This window comes from Camelus bactrianus, chromosome 10, assembly GCF_048773025.1.
Source record: "Camelus bactrianus isolate YW-2024 breed Bactrian camel chromosome 10, ASM4877302v1, whole genome shotgun sequence".
Lineage (NCBI taxonomy): Eukaryota > Metazoa > Chordata > Mammalia > Artiodactyla > Camelidae > Camelus > Camelus bactrianus.
This window is the reverse complement of record NC_133548.1, coordinates 63,830,376-63,849,825: the sequence shown is the minus strand read 5'-3', so window position 1 is coordinate 63,849,825 and position 19,450 is coordinate 63,830,376. Positions and strand designations below refer to the sequence as shown.

Below are 19,450 nucleotides of genomic sequence, written 5' to 3'. Positions count from 1 at the left end.
GTGAGCAGGGCAGGGAATGGGGACTCTGTTACGAATGCAGGGAAGCCAGGGGAGGATTCTGAGAGAGAAGTGGCCCCATTAGACTGATGTGTGTAAAAGACCCCTGTGGTGCAGGCTGCCTCTGAAGTAGGGCGCAGTAGGTGGTCCCGGTGAGAGAGGTGATGGGGGCATGCACCAGGGCGGTAGCAGGGGAAGTGGAGGGAATAGGCGGTTTCAGGATATACTTTGGGTGGATGTGACCAAAGCTGGGGATGGCTTGAAGATTTGGAGTGAGGGAGAATGAGGAATCACAGTTGGTTTTCAGGTTCCCTGCTTGAGCACCTAGGTAGTGCCATACACTGAGAAAGACAGAAAAGAAAAACAAGATTTTTATAAGGCATGATGGGCAGATAATCAAAAGCTCTGCTTTAGATGTGGAAAATTTGAAATACCTGTGAAATTTACAAGAAGGGAGGTTACAGGCGATTGGATATATGAGTCCAGAGCTAAGACAAGGTGTTGGAATGATCCCTAAGTCAGTTCTCAACAGCATATAACTGATATTTAAAGCTTTGGAATGGATCAGTCATCTTGGAAGAGAAGAGAGGAGAGACGGCTTGTGTTCTGATCCTGGGTTTCAACTTTTAGAGCTTAGGTCAAGAAGAGTCACGAGCAGCAAGAAAAACGCAACGACAACCAGGAGGGTATACAGTTGCTGAAGCCAATGCTGGCCTTTGTAGAAGGAGGGGAAACTACCGAGATGGGTCAGATGCAGGTCACTGTGTGAATTTGAGGAGGGTAGTAGAGGCTAATTGAGGTCGTGAGCTCAGATGAAGATTTACTTGAATTTCTCAGGCCTGAGTTCCATGTATTAAACAGGACCCCTTTTGTTCTAGCTGATAGAAACCTGACTCAGATCCCCTTAGCAAAAAGGAGATTCATTGGAAGAATATCAGGACATCTCAGGACATTGAAGGAAAAGAATCCCTTTCTAAGTGCTTGTTCTTGTCTTTGTAAATTAAAATACAAACAAAAACAGGTCTAGCTCCCTGAGGTGTTTTTTGTTTGTATTTTTGTTTTCTTTCTAGCAGTGAATCAATGGTTGAGAGGAACCTAGAAGCTTAGCTTGTATGAGGTCCTTATTTTTCATTATTGGAACTAGTGAAAGTACTGTTTTAGTATGTTTGACATACACTAAGGGTGTTGAAGGAAAAATGTCTTGGTTGTGTTACCATTTGGCATTGTCTGCTCTTCAGGAGAGTAAGTGTTGGCTTCATAATTACTAATGAGGTAATGATAACTGAACTGCTCGGCACTCCTGTGCATCGGGCATTGTTCTGAGCCTTTTACATATGAATTAATGGTTGGTGCTCACAGCCACTCCCGGAGGTAAATATGCTTCTAACTGTATTTCCCTCGTCTTACCTTGGAAGAAAGTAGGGTGTGGTAGTCTCAGTAGCTTACCTGAGGTCACCCAGCTAGTCACGTAGCCAGGTGTTCTGCCCCAGAACTCATCTCTCCTGTTGCTTCTTTTCGTAACAGTTGGAGTCCCAGACCTTTGTGCATGTAATAAGAATCATTTAAATGAAGAGAGGCAATTTAGAAATTAACATTTTGGCAGGAAATCTGAAACCAGCCTTGGCAGATTTGTGTTTCTGGTGACAGCAACTGGGTGACACAATTTAGGCTGTTTTGGAAGAATTATTTAGTAATGGCATGGTTTGTATAGTTATTTCCCTCATAATTTGAAGTATTTAAGTTCTGCCACTTACTCAGTATGGACCTTGTGCAAGCTTCTTGACTTCTGTATCTCTGTGTCCTTGTTTGTGAAATGAAGATAGTAATATTCACCCCAAAGGGTTATTTTGAGACTTAGGCGAGTTCATATTTATGAAGTGCTAAGTACGGTACTTGGCACATAGTAGCACCTCTATGAGTGCTTATTAAATAAATAAGAGGCTTGGGAAATTGAACAGGAGTAATTAGTAAAAGCACTAATATTCTTGGCAGTTAACTTTAAAAACAAAATAACTTCCAGCTGTAAAATTCCCTTCTGCTGGATTGGCATTGGAAATACACCCACTTTTTTTTTTTTTTTTTTTCCTGGAATTGTTCCAAACGCTACCCTTGTTGTCATGGGGATAAGAGGACCCTTCCAGATTTGATAGAGCTGCCAGACAGTATCCACCCTCCCCTTAAAGCCCCAGCGGGAGAAGACCTGTCCCCACTGGGCCAAGTGGGAGGTGGGAGAGGGGAGCTTGAGGGGACTCTATTAGACATGCAGTGGGGAGAGCTGACATTTGGGGGGCATCTTTTACGTGCCAGGCACAGCATGTGTCCAGTTTAACATGTTATCTTACACTTTTTGGGGGTGGGGGAGGATTTATGTTTATTTATTTATATTAATGGAGGTGCTGGGGATTGAACCCAGGACCTCGTGCGTGCTAAGCACGCACTCTTACCACTGAGCTATACCTCCCCAACATGTTATCTCATGCTCGTAATGGTACTACAACTGACGTGATGGCTGAGCATCTCTGGAAAGGAATTCTGACTATGGCTCCAAATTATACTTATACAGAAATGGAGAAGAGGTACAGCTCCTGGCACTCAATTTAATACAACCCCCTTGCCTTATTTTTGAGCCTTCCGCGTGAAGCTAATCAAATTAAAGATTTTTTGACATCCAGAACAAAAAGCCCATTTATTTGACCCAGCAGTCAAAATAGTATAACCATTCTTCCTTCTCACCATGGATTTCTTTTTTTTAATGTGGTTTTTTTCAATTGGAGAGGAGGTAATTAGCTTTAGCTTTATTTATTTATTTAATAGAGGTCCTGGGAATTGAACCCAGGACCTCATGCATGCTAGGCATGCACTGACCACTGAGCTCTACCCCACCACACACTGATTTCTAAGAATGGGGGACCTCTCATAGACGAGATCTGTAGGTCTGTGGGGTCCTCTGGTGCAGAATTGAGACTCCTGCTATGATCACATGATCAAATGAGCCAACATCTGGTGTAGATGCCTGGCTTGGTTCTGGGGCACCATTGGTTATTTGTCTGGGGAGACATCAGCAAGCAGAGCCAGGTCTCGGTGGGTGCTTCTTTCTGTAACGGCCTCCACCCCCAGCAGCAGTGCACGCCTGCCTTGGCCGGCCTTGGCAGTGTGGCTTTATGCCCTCAGTGATCTGCTTCCTCCTGTTGACAATGCCCAGTTCCTGCTTAGGTCAAGTACAGAGAGACAGGGACTTCCGAGACAGGTCTGTTGATAAATTCCTTGATCCTCTTCCTCCAGAGCTGTGTTGCTCTTCAAGTTTGCTAATAAACACATCCTCCTGTCCTTTACTTTTGTGCCTAAGAGCCCATGGATTTTTCTGTCTCCTTTTGACATAAGACCTTTTGACTCTCAACTTATTTGTCCAGATAAGACCTTCAGATATATTTCTTTTGCTACAATAACATCCCAAAGCATGGTAATAAATTGTTGGCTAAGAATTCACACTGCTTTCATTTAAGACAGGATTTGGCAGACTTTTTCTTAAAGGGCCAGGTGGTAAAATTTTAGAGCTTGCAGGCCAAGAGGCAAAATTGAGGATATTATGTAGGTACTTACATAACCATTTAAATGTACCCATTTCAAAATGTGTAGCCATTCTTAGCTCACAGGCTGTAAAGAACAAGCAGGCTGGATTTGGCCTGCTAGCCAAGTTTGCTGGCCCCTGTTCTAAAAATTTTTTTAGTAACAAGACATAGGAAATGAGTTCCATTATTACAAGTTAAGCTTCATAAAAGCAGATTCATCATTATCTTGCTTACTGATATTTAGCAGGGCCTGTCATAGTACCTGGCAAGGATCAAGCACTCAGTAAATATTTGTTACTCAATTTGGACTGAACACAAGTAGTATTAACAGTGAGGCAACCCTAGGAAGGGGTGAGCCTTTCCTAAGATCCTTTTATCCTGTTATAGAAACATAACTGAGATTTGAATTAAAATATTTCAATATTGAGAAAACTCTAATTCTAAAAGATATAAAGAAATATGCACCCCAGTGTTCATAGCAGCACTGTTTACAATAGCCAAGACATGGAAGCAACCTAAAAGTCCATCAACAGATGACTGGATGAAAAAGATGTGGTACACTTATACCATGGAATACTACTCAGCCACACAAAAAAATGAAATAATGCCACTTGCAGCAACATGGATGGACCTAGAGATTATCATACGAAGTGAAGTAAGTCAGAATAAGAAAAACAAATAGCATATGATATCACTTACATATGGAATCTAAAATATGATACAAATGAACTTATTTGCAAAACAAAAACAGACTCAGACATAGAAAACAAACAAATGGTTACCAAAGAAGAAAGGGAGGGGGTGAGGGAGGGCTAAATTAGGAGTTTGGGATTAGTAGATACAGACTACTATATGTAGTATAGATAAACAGGGTCCTAGTGTATAGCACAGGGAACTGTATTCAATATCTTATAAAAAACTATAATGGAAAAGAGTATGAAAGAGAATCTAACTGTGTGTATATACATACATATATGTATAACTGAATCACTTTGTTGTACACCAGAAACTAGCACAGCATTGTAAATCAACTACACTTCAATTTAAAAAAAAAAGTTCAATGTTGCCATAGTTTTCAGGGGTGGGGGATGGTAGTAGACACATGTTAATATATGCTAAGAATGATTATGATATAAGCACGCATCTGTTTAGTGCTTGATGTGTGTCAGGCACTGATCTAAGTGTTTAAGTATATTAACACGTTTAAAGAGTTATTATCACCCTCATTTTACAGGTGAGGAAACTGCAGCACAGAGAGGCTGAGTAACTTGCTTGAAGCCGTGTAGCTCGTAAATGGCAGAACTGGACATTTACTAAGGACGCAGACTGCAGAGTCCTCTTCCCCACCACTAAGCTTTTCCTGCCTCTAATGTAGATCGAAGGAAACGTATTAGTTATTTTTATTCATGGCTGCTACTAAAATGAAAAACTTGAAAGGCTCCTGTGCTGAATTCTTTGGTCCATTTTCTCTGTTTTTCTCATGTTTGCCTCAGGTGGTCGAGCACTTCCAAGTCGAGCACTTCCAGGTTGAGCAGAGGCGCGTCCCAGAGCCAAATCACTAAAGGGGTTGATTTTGAATCAGATGAGGTAACAAAGTAGTATGTTCAATCTTAACGATTTTTAACTGTTTATAAAATCTGAATAGGGACTGTAAGTTCATTGCTGAAAATTATTTCTAAAAATACTTTTTTATTGACAACCTTCCTTTGAACTACAGTTAATGTTGAGTCAGTTCATACCATCTGTTGAGTGAGTGCCCGTTGATGGAAACTCCTCCGATGTTAAAGGCCTGCAGACTTCTAACATAATATTCACTCAGCTCTTCTTTAATTTGCCCAGTTAACAGTAGGATCAGGATAGTTTTGTCAGCTTCTGTCATTTACATTTGGAGAGATGATGATGATGATGATATCGTAAAAGCTTTTAATGTTACTTTATAATAGCAAGTTGATTAAATACACGCTGTACACTCTACACATTTCATATGTTAGATGGTACATGGTAGGGATTTTCAATTTTGATAGAAACACATGGAAGCTACCATCTTAACCAGTTTTAAGTGTACAGTTAGTTCACTGGTGCTAGGTATATTCACATGGTTGTGCACCAGATCTCCAGGACTTTTTCATCTTCCAAAACCAAAACTCTGTACCTGTTGGACAGCGTCTCCCTGTTCCCCCGTCTCCTCAGCCCCTGGCATCCACTCTTCTACTCTGTGTCTTTCCGATTCTGACTAATGCTTCATGTAGGTGGAACGCTACAGTATTTGTCTTTTTGTGCCTGGCTTATTTCACTGAGCGTAACGTCCTCCAGGCTCATCCCTGTTGTAGCAGGTGACTCACCCCTTTGATTTTGAGCTTCAGCTGCTGCTGTCATGTTCCCTGGGTCCCAGCTGTGATTTTGAAACAGCTTGAGGAGAAGACTCCCCAGAACTCAGGCTGCAGAGAAAACGAGCTCAGTCTGCCTGTTAGATACTGACATGTTGCCTCCAGGAGGGGAGTGAACAGCTGACCTGTTTGTTAATTCCAAAGCATTAGATAGACATGCGCTTACATGTTACCATTAAAAAAGTTCACATATATCATGTTAGCTGCAATGAAGAACTATTAGCAAATTCTCTATTATACTTTCATTTGGATTTATCTCTGGTTTATTATCAAGTTCTGCCTTTTATAGTAGGAAAAAATGAGTCAATAAATGAAAACAAATTAGTATTTCTCAAGGCATCCACATCTCATTAGAGGCAGCTAACTTAGTGAGCATTTGAATGTGTTAATATCACAAACAAAGCCTAACACCAAATAATTATCCCTTTTATCAATGTCTTAAAAGAAACAAGTGAAAAAGGTACAAATTTGCTTTCTCTTTTGAATCAGTCATAGAGGATGATTTTAGGTTATCCTCATCAAATTATGTCTTTTGGGCTAGTCTGAGGTTTGTTAGTTTTCATTCTCTCTAATTAAATCCCTGGTTAACACCTAATATTCTTGTCTAGTCTTACTGTGCATGTGAACTACAGCCCAGCAGCCTGGGAACTCTTTGAAACTCAAATAGTCCATCTACTTCTTTTTGCAAAAATGTTTGATAGATTGCTTTGCTAGGTTGTTTCTTGCATCAGTCTGAGAGTAGCTATTTATTTCTAGCATTAAATGGGTAATGGAAATAAAAATTACAGCTATTTCTGAATTAGGTCATGTGGCTTCATTATTTTTTCGGCTCTGAGTTTCTAGAGCATCAGATACACAGTTATAAAGTATAAATGAAAAAAAACCTTTAAAAACGTAATAGAAATGACTTGAAGAGTTTTTGTTTTTTGGGGGCTTACCCACACCTTATTTGCTTTTATTAAGGTGAATAATTGAGAGAAATTATATATATATATATGATCTGTTTTGTGGGTATATATACACACACACATATAGAGCAGGATAAATTTTTGTTTTTACTGCTCGGTAAGAATTTAATTGGACATTTTCATTTTAACAATAAAATGGCTACCAAGGAAGGGAGGAAGAGAAAAACATTGACAAACTGTTCATATTTACAAGGAAATAGAAAAGTGAAAGTCTGCCCCATGTGAAAGGAGTAAATGGCTCTTAGTGGTATTGTTTTGCCCATAAGAACTTCTGTCTTGTTTCAGTGAAACGTGGAACGATCACTGACTTATTTACCATTTGGATGTCATTTCAGGACGATGATGATGATCCTTTTATGAACCTTAGTTCTTTAAGAAGAAACAGAAGATAATGTGTTTAATGGCAGTTGGAAGTTTTCAAGATTCAGGAAAAATCAAAACATTGCAAACCAAGAATTTACCAGTTGAAGATTTTTTTTGAGTATTGCTGTTAACTGAAGAATTTGAATGAGTCTTACTTCACAGAGAAACCAACATATAAAAATTTATGTTTTTGAATATCATTTCCTGAACATGACTCCATTACTTGAGAAACTTCCCAGCTCGAGGCCGTTTTCCAGCATAGGTTCTCCTTATTTTTTTAATCTGGATGTTAACATCACCTGCTCTATAAATGCTCTATAAAACTTGGAATGTTATTTTCCTGTCTCATATTAGTATTTATGTCTTACTGGTGAGAGCTTTGCTTAAATATTCTTGAGTAAAGACTGAAATGAATCTACCATTATACACTTGTGCTTCACAATCAAAGACTAGGTTAGTATTTTAAGGTGGTTACATTTAGCCAGAGTTGAGGAAAAGAGATTATAGAATCTAACCCTTTTTTAATTTTAGTATCTAGACATCTTGGATTTCCTGAAGGTAAAACAATATATGAAACGGTGCCTAAGCTCAGTTTGTTACTGAGTATATGTTCTTTTTTCTGATGTCTGTGATAGTATTAGTCAGAGACTTTGAATGATTATATATCCCTTATACTTTGAATAATTAGATGTAAGTTTGTATTAAGAAATCAACCATCTCAGTTGCTGAGTTTTTTATTCCAGTTATAGCAGATTTCAAAAGATTGTGTTCCCACTGAATGGTAGTAATTTTATCCATTATTTTCCATTATTAATATTTCTCTCTCTTATCTTTCTAGGAGGAAAAGGTTAAAGGTTAAAATAATATAACTATACCTTCTTAGAAAATATTGAAGAATTTTTATTTTTTTTGATAGAGTGGTCAGTTGAACCTTATGGTTATATTAGATTAAAATATTGAAATATAACCTCTGTGGATTATCAGTGCCAGGATTTCTCATTAATAATATTTTATCTTAACATTGGGCACAGGCAGTTTCAGGAATCTTCGTGCAGCAGTTCATGTTACATTCTCTTACCTGTATTCAGGGGGACGTTAGGAATTTGACCCCTTCAGACTTAAATTCAACAGTCCCACTCTTTAAAAAAAGACTGTTAAAACACCCCTGAGAGTCTTCCTTCTGTTCATCTTACCATGGAGCTTAAGGTAAGCTCCTTAAGGACGTAATTGATCTTGGTGGTCAAACAGCCTGACATTTCTTCATCTGCGGGAACAAACACTAGACAGAGTGATACTCCTGATTATTAGCAGAGTCATATTTCGAATGCCAAACCATAACAGACAACATTCACATAGTGGCCACCTCTATATTGTAGCCCTCTGAAAGGCCCTATGTCAAAAACTGTGATATAACATTAGTTTCTTTAAAAATGTGTTCTGTAGCTCACTTGAGCACAAGGATTATTAGACGGTGGTGTTAACTCAGCAGAAGTCGCTGTTCTGTGAAATAGTCTCAGGTACGTCTGCCCGCATCTTTAATATTCCCAGTATTTGAGTGAAGCCAAAGTGAAATCAGGAGTAAGAGTTGCCATCCTTGGTGGGTGGACGCCAGTCCGGGTGGTTGTCTCTGGGCGATGCAGCGCTACCCCTGCCCAGGGCAGATTCCGCTAATGGCTCCCCTCACCTGCCACCTGCCGCCAAGCTGGCGGGGTGAGGGGCGTGTGAAGGAGACGGTCACTGAAGCATCATGACAGGTTCCTGAGAAAAAAAAAAATAAGGCTTTCTCCCTTTCTAAAAACTGCTCTACAGCATGAAAGCGGTACTAAAAGTGATGCAGTTAGCTCCTGGGAAAAGTGATTCCACGGCAGCAAGAGAGGGTGAAATTCTCCTCAGGTCATTTTGTGGATACTGTGTGTCACTTCCTGGAAAATACAGTAAATGAAACTTGAAAGAAAAGCCTTTTTGATTAATAATTGTCATGCAGTTAAATATGCCACTTATCCCTGGTATTCTGCATCGATGCAGTGAGGTCTAGGGTTTTGGAGACAGTTTTCAGACATGCTGGCCTAGGTGTATAGGGGTGGTTCCAGACGATTCCAGAGTCCCTGCAGTTCCCTTGGAGGCCAAGAGGGCAGTGATGAGAACATTCAGAGGGAAAACTACTTCCATCATTTACCAAAGAATATATCTCTTCCTGCTGTTTGTTCTACATCAAAAATACAATAGTGCATTTACAAGGTTAAGACTGAATTGTAGTTTTAGGAAATGCTAGGAAATAGAACTGGTACTTCAGGCATTTAGCCATATGACTTTTAATTCGGGCATATATTGGATATTTTTTCCCCTAAGCTTTTAAAATTATGATGTACAATAACAGAAAAGTCATGTGGTTTAACCAATAATTATAAAGTGAGCCTCATGGTATCTCTGTACACATTAGGAAGCAGAATTTCACCAGTGCCTCGGAGCCCACCACGTGTTCTGGGAAACCAGTCCTGACTTCTGCAATTCACAAGTTCTTACTCTTGCCACAGGGTGGTACTTCCAAATATAAAATTAAGAAGTCAGTGTAGTTTTGCAGTAAATTGGGAACCTATGCAATAATACTAAACCTATGCAGTAATACCAAAGTTCTCTTTCTAATTTTATATGTAAATTGCTTTGCATATTTCACCTGGCCCAGCCTGTTACTAAGGAAATTGCCAGTTTGAGAAATTTTACCTATAAAGGTTCAGGAAGAAGATGTTTTATGTTTTAATAAAGAGAAGAACTCTTCACTAGAAGAATGGAATTAAAGTCTCCCATTGTAAAATTTTTCTGTTGAAATTTACTGCATTAGAAAATAACCTTTCCCCAATGTAACCTCACGTCCTTTCTTGTGTCTCTTACAGGTTTATTGCACAGTATTTTGTGGCTTTTTGAAGGTAACTTCTATTAGGATTATTACAAAAGTTTTATAAAGATTTGGTTTTTTGAGTCCAGAGAGCTTCTATATTCTCAATGAAAAATGTCCACATTTGATCATTTGCTTATTCATTCCCTTGTAATATTTCTGAACTTAATGTTTCATAGCTAAGTCTGAAAATACAGCAATTTATCTTGATCTCTAGGAAGTCAGTTACATAACTTGCTATTGCCATGCAAATTTGTATATTCCTACCATGACTGATTGCTAGATCTGATTTCAGCTGTTTAAATTGTAAAGGCAGTGCATATTTATTCTTCAAAATTGAGACCCTGAAATCTTTATCAAAACATGTTTATATAGGGAAACTATAATCCTCTCCCCAGACATAACCTCTCAACAATCAGCTACGTATTTCTCCAATTACTTTTGGTATGACTGCTAACAAATATTGTTGAATTAGAACCCCAAATCATATAGTCAAATATGTTAATCACCACCTCAAAGGTATATGTTCACCTTGGCACTTACCTAGACATCCTGATTTTTCCATGTCTTCTTTATCAGACTCTTTTCATGAAACCATCATTGTCTGTTTTGAAGGATAATTGCACTGCTCTCCAATGTGTAATTTAAATGTTACCACTCAATTTGGGTCAAATAGAAGAATATTTATTTAATCTGTGTGCCTTGACGTCATAAATGGCAAAGTGAGATTCAAAGGGCTCTTAGCCGGTGATTGCCTATAATAGTTGATTAGCGGAAAGAAACACAATGAGCATTAGGCTGGTGTGTCCAGGCCACACTCTGTTCTGCCCATCAGAGCCACTGCCGTCCTGATGACTCATGTGCAGCTACCAAGCACTAGTGCCCGAGTGCCCTCGACCTCACTGCCTGTTTAATTTCAAGACTCTCATGGTTGTTATATTTAAAAAGCACTATTTTCTCCACTATAAGATTATAAAACTAACTTCAGTCTACCTATTATTGCATTTGAGCTGATTGTGGGTTGTATCTGGACTTTGAGCAAATTTTGCTAGAGGCAAAAAGCCATTCATTGCCTAATGGCATGAAAGGCGGACTGCATATCTGCTGGTTTTTGGAGTCTGGAAATAGGACTCATGAAATGACATCACTCCGTCCAGCATAGATACACCTGAAAGCACCCAATGGTTTATCATCCCCTAGTCTTGATTTCTGAGGTTATTAATAGTGCTTTACAGCCAGCTCATGTTTCTTAAACTTTTAATTTGGAAATAATATCAAATATGGAGAATTTGCAAGAATAGCAAAGAGCTTTTTACCTTTCACCTAGATTCACCAACTTTTAACATTTCACCATTTAAAAAATTACTCTCTTTCTGTGTGTATGTTCCATGCATATATATTCATTATAAACATGAGCATGCACACACTTACATAGAGCTTTTTTTTCCATCTTTTGAGAGTAGGTTGCAAGGGTTAATGTTCCTTTACCCCTTAATACCTCAGTGTATATTCATGTGTCCTCAACTTACTCCCTTCCGCATTCCCTCATCCCTTTCTCCTCTTTCTTTCGCACCACGTGGTGTCTGAGATACATCCATGCTGCAGCATATGTCTGTACTTTGTCATTGCTTATAGCAGTTTCCACTGCCACCAGCCACATTGGAGATAGTCCCAGGTACTCCATATCCTTGCAATACTTGGTATTGTCAGTCTTTTTAATTTTAGTCATACTGGTAGATGTAAAATTGTATCTTACTGTGGCTTTATTTTCATTTCTCTGATGACTGATGATGTTGAGGAACATTTCAAATGTTTTCTGGCAATTTTGATACCCTCTTGTGACATGTGTACTCAGATATTTTGCCCATTTTTGAATGGGTGGTCTGCCTTTTTCTTACTGATTTCTGAGATTGTATTTTATATAATTCCTTTGTTGAATATATGTGTTGCAAAACCTACAGTCTGCGGCTTGCCTTTTGTTCTATAAATGGTGTCTTGTTGAACAGAAGTTCTTAATTTTAACAAAGTTCAATTTATCAATGATTATAGAGGAAACCATTCTCTACCCTAAGGTCATAAAGAGATCTTCTGTGTTATCTTCCAGAAGCTTATCTGAGTTGCCTTTCATATTTAACTGTGCAGCGCAGCTGGGGATTGATTTTTACATGTGGCCTGAGATAGGAATCATGTTTCATTCTATTCCATATGGAGATGCACTTGCCCCAGCACTGCTGGTTGAAATAACCCTTTCCCCTTACTCTGCAGAGCTGTCTTAGTCATCAAGAGACCCTATATATACATACAGTTCTGCTTCTGAATTCCTAATTCTGTTCCACTGCTCTATATGGAATTAATTACTCCAGTTTTATGTTGAGCCTTTTTACTTACTAGAGTAAGTAAAGTCTTACTTTTTTGTTTTTTTTTTTTTCTTTCAAGAGTACCTTGGTAATTCTTGGTGCTACAAATTTTCAAGTAAATTTTACAGCTGTATATAGAGCTTGTGAGCTAATACAAGAGTTTAACAAAAATAACTGACTAGTTTCTGTTTGGTTATAAATCCTAACTGTTGTCAATTGTAGTTGATTTAATTTAAACCTTGATTTTATTCCGAGGCTTAACTAGACATCTTTGACAGTCAAAGAAACCGATTTTGGTTTAGCAAGAGCTAAAGCTTGCTGTGTGAGATTAGGAGAATATCCTCTTCTTGCTGGCATCTTTGTTTCCTACCTGAAATGTTCTTGCCTCATTTACCTGGCCTAGTGCCCGTTCGTGACACAGCCCAATCGAGGAAGGGGAATAATGTTTCTCAGGCCCCCACTTCACTCACCTTCCCTTCCTCCCACTTGTTTAAAGCATGTGCTGTTTTCCCCTCCTCTCTTGAGACCATTCCTCTGTTTACAAAGCAACCAATCTGGGCTCCCTTCCCGTTCTTATCCTTGCTCCCCAACCCCCTGTCTCTCCACCCACTAGTTTCCTTCTGTCTTTATTTCCACCCCCTGAACAGCATCTCCTTGTATTCTGCTGGAGCCCCTTCTCATCAGGTGCAGCAGGTGCTTTGAAGGGAATGCGGGAAGGGGGAGAGTGAAGGAGAGAGCTGTTTATTCAGTTGCTCTTCCATGCCAAGCCCAGGTGTATATACACACTGTCATTATTTCATTCATAACAACACTATGAAGTGGGGATTATTACCCTTTGTTAATAGCCTAAGAGCACACAGCTAATAAATGTACAGCTGAGATTTAAGTCGAATTCTATCTGAATCTAAATCTCGTTCTTTCCACATAACCACACTGCCTCCCAGAAACTGAGGCATGTCCTGACTTATAACTTAAAACGTGAGCCTCAAATCCTGACGCATCTTTGAGCAGAGACGATACAGAAGAGAAGGGCAGAGTGCAGGGGAGAATGTGAGTTAGGGCTCAAGGTGGTGACTGGCCCAGGCAGGGTGAAAACCTGGAGGAGTGCTTTCCCTGGGAGAGAGACATTTCAGATGGTTACAGGGATTCATATTAAACAATGAGTAGTGAATGTGGGCAACTCATTGACATAGTTCTTGTGAATATTGAGTAGTGAATGGTTTCCAGTTGGTCAAGATAAAATCTATAATAGATAATAGACTGAGAATGTGTGTCCACTAGGATTCTCAGGACTGATTCAGTTAAGTTTAACATGTCCATCAACTAAAAACCTATTAAATAGTAATTTCCCACAAGAGGTTTTTCTGTTTCCTGTTTTTCCCACCAATAACATTTATTAGTTTTTTTCCTGATTAAAAAAAACAAACACACACTCTAAGAAACCCAGAAACTACTAAACAGTACAAAGAAAAAATATATATAATTAATACATTTGTGAATTAATGTATTTGTGAATATAGCTGCTTTAGTCCTTTAAGATAAATTCTTAGATGTGAACTTCTTGGACATAAAGTGTGGTCACATTTTAAAGACTTGGTGAAAACTAACAAATTGCCCTGTTGAATGGCCAGAACACATGATTTTTTAAATGACAGACTGGTAATGCAAATAGCTAATAAACCTAGGACTTTATTAGTAATTAAATTAACCTTGCCATTTTTAACTATCAAAATAGAATTTTTTTCATTTATTTGATATTGAGTGCCAGCTGTGCATCAGACACTAATAAGCAAAAACCAAAAAAAAAAAAAAACCCCAAAAAACCCTTAATAGACATGACCTCATGGGACATTTAGTCTAAAATAGATATACCATTTATTGAGCTCTGTTTGCCAGTACCGTCCTAAGCACTTTATAAACATCATTACGTCTAATCACCACAAAACCCTGTGGTAGGTATTTTTATGTATTGAATGAGGAAGCAGATGTTCAGAGATGAATCACAGAAGTCACATGACTGTAAGGGCTGAGGATAGAAGCCCAGCCCTGACTGACTCCATAGATCTCGCCATTAGCTTCTGGGTGAGGAGGATTGTTTCAGAATGCATTTCAAAAAATCAAACAAATTACTGGGTGTTGGTTAGGATGCAGTGAAAAAGTGCTCACATTTTGCTCGTGGGCGTGCAAATGGGTTTATCTTTTCTGCAAAGCAGTCTAGCAAAATTATCATAAGCTTTAACATAGTTTCTTCTTTACCTGGGATTCCATTTTGGGGATTCTACCCCAAGGAGAGAATCAGACATGATTCAAAGTCAAAGGTTTATGTATAGGCATACCTCAGAGAGACTGCAGGTTCAGTTACAGACCACCACAGTAAAATGAATGTCACAATAAAGTTAGTCACACAAATGTTTTTGGTTTCCTGGTGCATGTAAAAGTTATGTTTATACTGTATTGTGGTCTATTAAGTTATTTCTAGAAAAACAATGTACATTCCTTAATTTAAAAATACTCTATTGCTAAAAATATGCTAACCATCATCTGACTTTTCAATGAGTCGTTAATCTTTTTGGTGGAGAGTCTTGCCTCCGTGTTGGTGGTTGCTGACTGATCAGGGTGGTGGTTGCTGAAGGTCAGGGTGGTTGTGGCAATTTCTTAAAATAAGACAACAATGAAATTTGCCTCACCGATTGACTCTTCCTTTCCTGAACAATTTCTCTGTAGTATGCAATGCTGTAAGCATTTAACCCACACAGAACTTCTTTCAAAATAAGAATCCATCTTTTCAAACCCTGCTGCTGCTTTATCAACTAAGCTGACTTAATATTCTAAACCCTTTGTTGTCACTTCAATAACCTTCACAGCATCTTTACCAGAAGTAGATTCCATCTCAAAACACTTTACTCATTTCAAAGAAGCAACTCCTCGTCCATTAAAGTTGTATCAGGACAGGAGGAGGTGGGTATGGCTCAGTGGTGGAGCACCTGCTCAGCATGCACGGGGTCCTGGGTTCGATCCCAGTACCTACATTTAAAAATAAATAATTACCTCCCCCACCAAAAAATAATTAATTAATTTTAAAAAATGTTTTTAAGTTGTATCAGGAGGTTGCAGCACTTGTCACATCTTCAGGCTCCACTTGCAGTTCTCTTGCTATTTCCACCACACCGGCAGTTACGTCTGCTCCTGATATCTTGAACCCCTCAAAGCCATTCATGAAGGCTGGAATCAGCTTCTTCCAAACTCCTGTTACTGAGATTTTGGCCTCTTCCCATGAATCATGAGTGTTCTTAATGGCATCTAGTATAGCGAATCCTTTCCAGAAGGTTTTCAACTGACTCTGCCCAGTCTCATCAGAGGAGTTACTGTCTATGACAGTTATAACCTTACAAAATGTATTTCTTAAGTGATAAGACTTGAAAGTCAAAATTACTCCTTGATCCATGGGCTACAGAATGGATGCTGTGTTAGCAGGCATGAAAACACTAATCTCTAGATCCACATTATATATATAAAATAGGTAAAGAACAAGGACCTACTTATAGCACAGGGAACTATATTAAGTTTCTTGTAATGAGCTATAATGGAAGAGAATGTGAAATACATATATATATATAGATACATGTATATAGATATATATATATAACTGAATCACTTTGCTATACACCTGAAACTAACACTGTAAATCAACTGCATTTCAATAAAAAATAAGAATTAAAAAAAAACTAGTTAAAAAGAAGCATAACCAATTTATGGGTATTTTTTTAAATTTATTTTTTTGGTGGAGGTACTGGGGATTGAAAGCAGGACCCTGTGCATTCCAGGCAGAAACTCTACCACTAGGCTATATCCTCACCCCAGTTTATGAGTAGCTTGTTAAAATTTCAGGATGAAAAGAATCTGAAACTTTTCTTTTGAGGTATTAATATTAAAATACACAAAATAAAGAATTTTATTTAAAAAGAACACTAATCTCATTTTATATCTTCATCAGAGCTCTTGGGTGACAAGGTACATTGTCCATGTGCAGTAATATTTTGAAAGTAATCTTTCTTTTTCTGAACCGTAGTTCTCCACAGTGGGCTAAAAAGAATCAGTAAACCGTATTATAAATGGATGTGCTGTCATCCAGGCTTTGTTGTTCCATTCCTAGAGCACAGGCAGTGTTGATTAAGCATAATTCTTACGGAGCCAAGGATTTTCAGAATGGTAAGTGAGTGCTGGCTTTAACTTAACAGCACCAGCTACATTAGCTCCTAACAAGAGAGCTTGTCCTTTGAAGCTTTGAAGCCAGGCATTGACTTCTCCTCCCTAGCTATGAAAGTCTCAGATGGCATCTTCTTCCAGTAAGACAAGGCTGTTTCATTTACATTGAAAATCTGTTGTTTAGTGTAGCCGCCTTCATTAATTACCTTAGCAAGGTCTTCTGGGTAACTTGCTGCGGCTTGTATCAGCACTTACTGCTTTGTCTTGCACTCTTATGTTATGGAGATGGCTTCTTAGACCTCATAAACTGCTAGCTTCAGACTTGTCTTCTGCAGCTTCCTCCCCTCTCTCAACCTTCATAGGAGTAAAGAGAGTTAGGGCCTTGCTCTGGAGTAGGCTTTGGCTTAAGGGAATGTTATGACTGGTTTGATCTAGCCAGACCACTAAGACTTTCTCCATATCAGCAATAAGGCTGCTTCACTTTCTTGTCATTCATGTGTTCACTAGACGAGCACTTCTAATTTCCTTCAAGAACCTTTCCCTTGCACTCACAGTGTGGCTAACTGGTGCAGCAGGCCTAGCTTTTGGCCTGTCTCAGCTTTCGACATGCCTTCCTCACTCAGCTTAATCATTTTTAGCTTTTGATTGAAAGATAAAGACATGTGACTCTTCCTTTCACTTGAACACTTAGAGGTCATTGTAGGGTTATTAATTGGCCTAATTTCAATATTGTTGTGTCTCAGAGAATAAGGAAGCCCGAGGAGAGGGCGAGAGCTGGGGAAGAGCTGGTCGATGGAGCAGTGAGAACACCCATTGTTATCAGTAAAGTTCACCATCTTATGTGAGTGTGGTTCACGGCACCCCAAAACAATTACAGCAGTAACATGAATGATCGCTGGTCACTGGTCACCGCAACACATGGCATAATGAAAAAGTTTGAAATGTGAGAATTACCAAAATGTGACTCAGAGATATGAAGTGAGCAGACCCTGTTGGGAAAATGGTGCCAACAGACTTGCTTAGCACAGGGTTGCCACACACCTTCAATATGTAAAAAACACAGTATCTGCAAAGTGCAGTAAAGCAAAGCACAATAAAACAAGGAATGCCTGTACAACTGATTGAATATTTGATAAAAAATTGAGTATACATGTATAATATACTCTACATATAGTATAAAATATACTCTAACATTATGTAATGTTATAGAATATAGTACTATATAAACATAGTTTATATAAATTATTTATATAGAGTATATATGTATATATAATTATAAATTACTTAATATAGAATATATGTAATTATAAACTTTAATATAGCGTATATATATATACATATATATATATATATATATAAAATTAAAATTTATTTAATACGTCACATTAATGACATAATGGTACAGTATCCAGAATTTGCTTCAAAATAATCTAGACCAGGGGAGAAGAGATGGATTGAAAATGGGTGACGTATATGTGTAAGTTTATTATACCATATTTCTATATAAAAAGCCTAAAAATATTTATATTAAAGATTCTATCAAGCATTATTTATTACAGTGAAAAATATGTTGTGATGTTCCATGAGACAAAACAGGCAGCCCTTAAAAAGGATGTTTTTGAGAAAAATTTAGTAACATGGAAAATACTTTCGGCATAATGTAATCAGGACACAAAACTGACAAGTCTTCATTTCAATTATTGTAAAAAAATACAGAAAAAAAAAAAAGGAAACCCACCAAAATGTTAATAGCAGAATTGTGATGATTTTTATTTTCTTATTTATGTTCTTTTATATTATTTTACAAATACCATTTATATTCAGAAAAAAGCAGTAGTGAAAAGAAGAGAACAGTCCATCTTTAGCTGTGACAGGTCCCTTATTGTCACTGTCAGAGATGGGTCATTGGTCTGATGAGCCACCTGAACCAGTGTGACCTGGGGGGCAGTTTTTGGTTATATGTAAGGAGATTGTTGGAGAGGAAATGAAACTGTGGGCTCTGTAATTCATACCTTTTGCTTCTGCAGGACATAGCCAGTTGTGTTTATGGGAAAGGTTTCCATTGTCAAAAAGGGATGGTGACATTAACAGCTCTGCTTTATTTTTATGGGTATTTTGGAAATTTTTGTCTTAAAAAAACCCTCTTATTTATGTTTTCATATATACATTCATTAGTATTTAGGAAGAGCCTGCTCTGTGCCAGGCACCATGCGAGGCTTGGTTTAAAAGATGAAAAGAGCAGAATGGCTGCACGTAAGGAATTTCGGTCTAACGGGAGAGGCTGACGTAGACATCGTTACATTGGACAGAAAAGGCTGTAGCAGAGGTAAGTTCAGGATGACCCCGGCTAGAATCACCAGGTTTTCCAGAAGTCACATATTCCTAAGATCCTTCATTTAACATTTAAACTTCTAGATGTAATATAAATGGTATGGTCTTTTTCCTCGTACAGTTTAAATAGATTTTATTATTCTGCCCTTAATTTCAGGCTTTTATGATATCCTTAATGTGACTGTTTTGAAGAACCTAACTGGTTGGCCAGGATCTGACTTTTACATTCAGTGGCTCCATATTTTACTTCACTGCGTATAGTTTTTCCCTCTGAGAAGTATGATCATCATTTTTGCAACACCACAGTCTCCTCGGTTCCCTTGCCTGCAAGCTGAATTTGCAACTGTAATTGCTAGAATTTGTCTTTATCATAGCATGA

The 19,450-nt window shown here is 38.2% G+C and overlaps 1 protein-coding gene across 1 annotated transcript in view; it reads left to right on the top strand.

Moving 5' to 3' along the window:
• The window catches only part of MRE11 (MRE11 homolog, double strand break repair nuclease), a 67,492-nt gene extending 55,357 nt beyond the window's left edge, over positions 1-12,135 (top strand). The window contains exons 19-20 of the mRNA XM_010973350.3: positions 5,060-5,153; positions 7,257-12,135. Coding sequence (XP_010971652.2) covers positions 5,060-5,153; positions 7,257-7,313 — 151 coding nt within the window. The 3' untranslated portion in view covers positions 7,314-12,135. The remainder of the gene's footprint in view (positions 1-5,059; positions 5,154-7,256) is intronic.
• The last annotated feature ends 7,315 nt before the right edge of the window (positions 12,136-19,450 follow it).